Source organism: Epinephelus moara, chromosome 19, assembly GCF_006386435.1.
Source record: "Epinephelus moara isolate mb chromosome 19, YSFRI_EMoa_1.0, whole genome shotgun sequence".
Classification (NCBI taxonomy): domain Eukaryota; kingdom Metazoa; phylum Chordata; class Actinopteri; order Perciformes; family Serranidae; genus Epinephelus; species Epinephelus moara.
Window position 1 is genome coordinate 4,965,012 of NC_065524.1, and position 3,913 is coordinate 4,968,924.

At 41.7% G+C, this 3,913-nt stretch overlaps 2 protein-coding genes across 4 annotated transcripts in view; one reads left to right on the top strand and one right to left on the bottom strand.

Moving 5' to 3' along the window:
- borcs7 (BLOC-1 related complex subunit 7) overlaps positions 1-3,913 on the top strand; it is a 1,032,483-nt gene that overhangs the window by 927,524 nt on the left and 101,046 nt on the right. The gene's annotated exons all lie outside the window — the stretch shown is intronic.
- Positions 1-3,913, bottom strand: part of ctu2 (cytosolic thiouridylase subunit 2 homolog (S. pombe)) — a 27,588-nt gene that overhangs the window by 2,524 nt on the left and 21,151 nt on the right. For both annotated transcript variants that reach the window (XM_050070708.1, XM_050070707.1), the window contains 3 exons: positions 3,382-3,480; positions 2,668-2,770; positions 2,184-2,250 (listed from right to left, as the gene is read on the bottom strand). In XM_050070708.1, the coding sequence (XP_049926665.1) occupies positions 2,184-2,250; positions 2,668-2,770; positions 3,382-3,480 (269 nt within the window). The remainder of the gene's footprint in view (positions 1-2,183; positions 2,251-2,667; positions 2,771-3,381; positions 3,481-3,913) is intronic.

A 3,913-nucleotide genomic window follows, 5' to 3' on the forward strand; every position in this document is an offset into this window, starting at 1 on the left:
CCAGTTATTAGGTTTAGGGGGCAAACACTTTTTCACACAGGGCCATGTAGCTTTGGATTTTTTTCTTCCTCATTAATAAAACCCTTCATTTAAAAACTGCATTTTGTGTTTACTTGTGTTATCTTTGACTAATGTTTAAATTTGTTTGATGATCTGAAACATTTAAGTGCGGAAAACATGCAAAAAAGTAAGAAATCAGGAAGGGGGCAAACACTTTTTCACACCACTGTATAAACTAAGCACAAAAAGTAAGGAACTTTGTGTTTGGTAGATTATTTCTTTGTTGCAACAATGCTTCTCGGCAATAAATATTATACCATTGGAAAGCCCTTTTAAATGGTGCCACATTTATAAGGAACATGCATTTGCAGGATGAGCATCAGAGCTAAGTATGAGGGTTGCGCCCATGAAAAATTTGCCAAATCTTCTCTGCCTGTCCCAAACAGTTCTTTTTTGCTGTTGCTATTGACTCTTGTTTGAAGCTTCTGGTACCCCCAGGTGAACATGGGCCCTGCTACAGTGGTCAGTTGGTGTCTGCTCCAAGAATCGGCATGCCACGTTTGATTGATTTGGATAGGGCCCGTGCAATAGGACAACTTCAAGCTGGTGCTGCGCAAAAACCAAGTTGCGCCATTATTTGGAGTGAGCCCTAGTACCATCTGCAAACTGAAGGCCAAGTTCCATATGACGGGGTATGTCAGAGACAGGCCACAAAGTGGGCATCCCAAGAAGACGGCACACAAAGAAGACCGTTTCCTCATCCTGTCAGCACTTAAGAACCCTGGGCAGTCTTCTACAGATTTGCAGTCAAGGTTTGCAGGACGATACCACACAATCCGGAAAGACTGCACACAGCCAATCTCCGGTCTCATAGGGCTGCCAGGAGGCCTGCCATGACTGCCCTTCACCATCAGGTCCGTTTGCGCTGCTGTTGGCAACACGTGCACTGCCACCTGAACATGTGGAGGAACATTATGTTCAGCAATGTCCAGACTCTGCCTATGGCAGTTGGATCATGGGGTCAAAGTGTGGAGGAGACGCAGACAGCGCTTTGCTGATTGCTGCACCGATGGAGTAATATCTTTGGTGGAGGGAGTGTGATGGTGTGGGGCGCCATCTCCCTCACTGGAAAAATGAGGCTTGTCATCATTGGAGGCAATCTCAATGCAGAGAGATATCGAGATGAAATTCAGCAACCAGTGGCAATCCCATTGCTCCACAGTCTGGGACCAAACTCTATCCTCTAAGATGACAATGCTCGCCCCCACAGAGCGGGGTTTATCAGAGACTACCACCAGAATTTGGGAGTGGAGAGGAAGGAATGGCCTGCCAGCAGTCCTGACCTCAACCCCATTGAACGTTGGCTGACTTGCAACAAATGCTGGTTGAAGAATGGGATGCCATCCCACAGCAGTGTGTGACCAGGCTAGTGACCAGCATGAGGAGGAGGTGCCAGGCTGTTGTGGCTGTGTATGGTTCTTCCACACGCTACTGAGGCTCCTGTTTGTTAGATGGATAAATTGTTAAATTGCCAATATGTCTTGTTTCTTCAGACTTCAACCATCCAATCCACCAAACAAGAGTCAGTAGCAAAAAAAAAGCTGTTTGACATTGGCAGAAAAGATTTGGCAAATTTTTCATGGGGGCATCCCACAGACTCAGCTCTGCTGCTCATCCCACAAATGCATGTTCCTTACAAATGTGGCACCATTTAAAAGGGAAATAAACAGGCTTTCCAACGGTATAAGATTTATTGCCAAGAAGCATTGTTACAACAAAGAAATAATCTACCAAACACAAATTTCCTTACTTTTTTTGCTTAGTTTAGATCCCAGGGTACATTTTTTGTATTTTTTCTGTTTAAATGTGTAATTTGTGGTAGATTTTATTTTGTTTAACTATAAATATTGTATACAGAATCTGAATCTCACTCTGAGTTACTGCTATTGTAACAAACTCAAGTAATGAGGGATCATTTTTCTACTTTTTACTGAATATTTGAAGGCAAACTGTTAGGTTGACATGTAAAACTATATCACTTGTTTTGTTGCAATGCTATGTTCTTAAATTAATAATAATATTTTTTTAAATAATTTGTCATAGCATCAAGAATATCATCATTGCAAAAATACCCCGAAATATCATGATATTATTTTAGGGCCATATCACCCACCCCTCCTCACCATGTCTTTGATGGTGAGCTGACAGCTGTAACACAACAGGCTCTTCAGATGGCTTGTCTCTGGTACCCTGTCATAAAACAACAACAAAGGTATCATGTATCACGTATGTGGGAAGTAGGGGTGCTGAAGGTCCTATAAATGCATTTCAACTCATTACTGGGTACATGTGTAATACCCAAGAATTTAAGAGAGAGAGAGAGAGGGAGAGGGAGAGAGAGGGAGAGGGAGAGGGAGAGGGAGAGGGAGAGAGAGAGAGAGAGAGAGAGAGAGAGAGAGAGAGAGAGAGAGAGAGAGAGAGAGAATGGGCAGGTTCATGTCTGGTGTATGAGACGTCTGTATCATTAGTGTTGCATTTTTATAAACAAATCTGTCACCTTGAGCCCTTTTCCTACATTTTATCCCCCGGAATTCTTCACCCTTATTGATCCCTTATTTGATGACAACATGATGTTAATCAAGAGAAATAAAATCACTAAACAATTACCTGGCAGATGAACAGCAGCCTCCACCTTCTTTCCCACAATCCTCTCTTCCACCAGAGGAGCAGCACTGTCCAGTGGCAGCAGTTGATTTTGGCTCCACTAAAGCTTTAGTAAAAAGACAGGAAACTGGTTTTAATGCCTAAAGTCAATCCACACTGAAAACAATGTCCTTCCCTCACACGTTTCACAGATAAACTTCCATTTTATTAAATGTATCAGTCCACACTGACTGTGACTTTTTGATTTTGTCACATTGCGTGAAGCATCATCTACATAGGCAGCTGTATAAATCACACAAATATCCTGTTGTGTCTATGATATAAAATTAACTCTCTTTACATTTATAAGGCTCCCAGTCTGTGAGATTGCCTGTTTCAATACAGGTAGATTCCCCTCACTTGCTATGGTGGGCAGGGAACTAAAATCAATCAATACATAAAAACACTGTTGATTTCTTTCTTTGGTCCTTTCTCCCAACATGGAAACTATAATGTTTCAAACAAATTTCTGTCCACATACCAATACAGTGCTTAAGCATCTAAATCTTACTGCATTTTGAACTGACAGGAAGCTTTAATGCTAACCTGTCTCACTGTGCTGCTGACATCTGATCATATTTCTTAACTGTCTCCATAACCTGTTGGAAAGGACCCCACATTAGCACACCATAGAGACACACTGGCTGCGGTCTGGAGGTGAATGGCAGTGTACAGTACCTTGGTTTTGCCTCTGGATCTCAGCAGTAGTAGCTCCTGGAGATTTAGTCTGGGAGAGTTGCTCTGAGATCAGTGTGGCCTTGAAGGCTGAAGCATTCTCTGAAAAAAAAGGAGTGAGAGAAAGACAAGAGAGAGACGCTTAGCTATCATTAAGGACATTTTTCACATGGGATAAAGAATGCTTGTATCGGTTATATACTCAGGGTTCCCACACATTTTTATAAATGTCTTTTCAAAACTTTTCAATAACTTTTTCATTATATTTGACCACATTTCCATGACTTTACTTAAAGGGAAATTTTGGTTTATTTCAACCCGTCTCCTATCGTCCTAAATTTGGTTCAAGTGACTAGTAACATACAGATAAAATTTAGCATGTTAGCCATTAGCCTAGATACAGCCGAAGCGTCAGACCTGTTAAAACGTAAGAGAACGGGCAACCTTCAAGTGCAAAGTTAGTCCACTAAACAAGCTTTTTTCCACAAAGACCGCCTCATATCGTTAGGATAAATGTCAGAGAACATATAGAAAA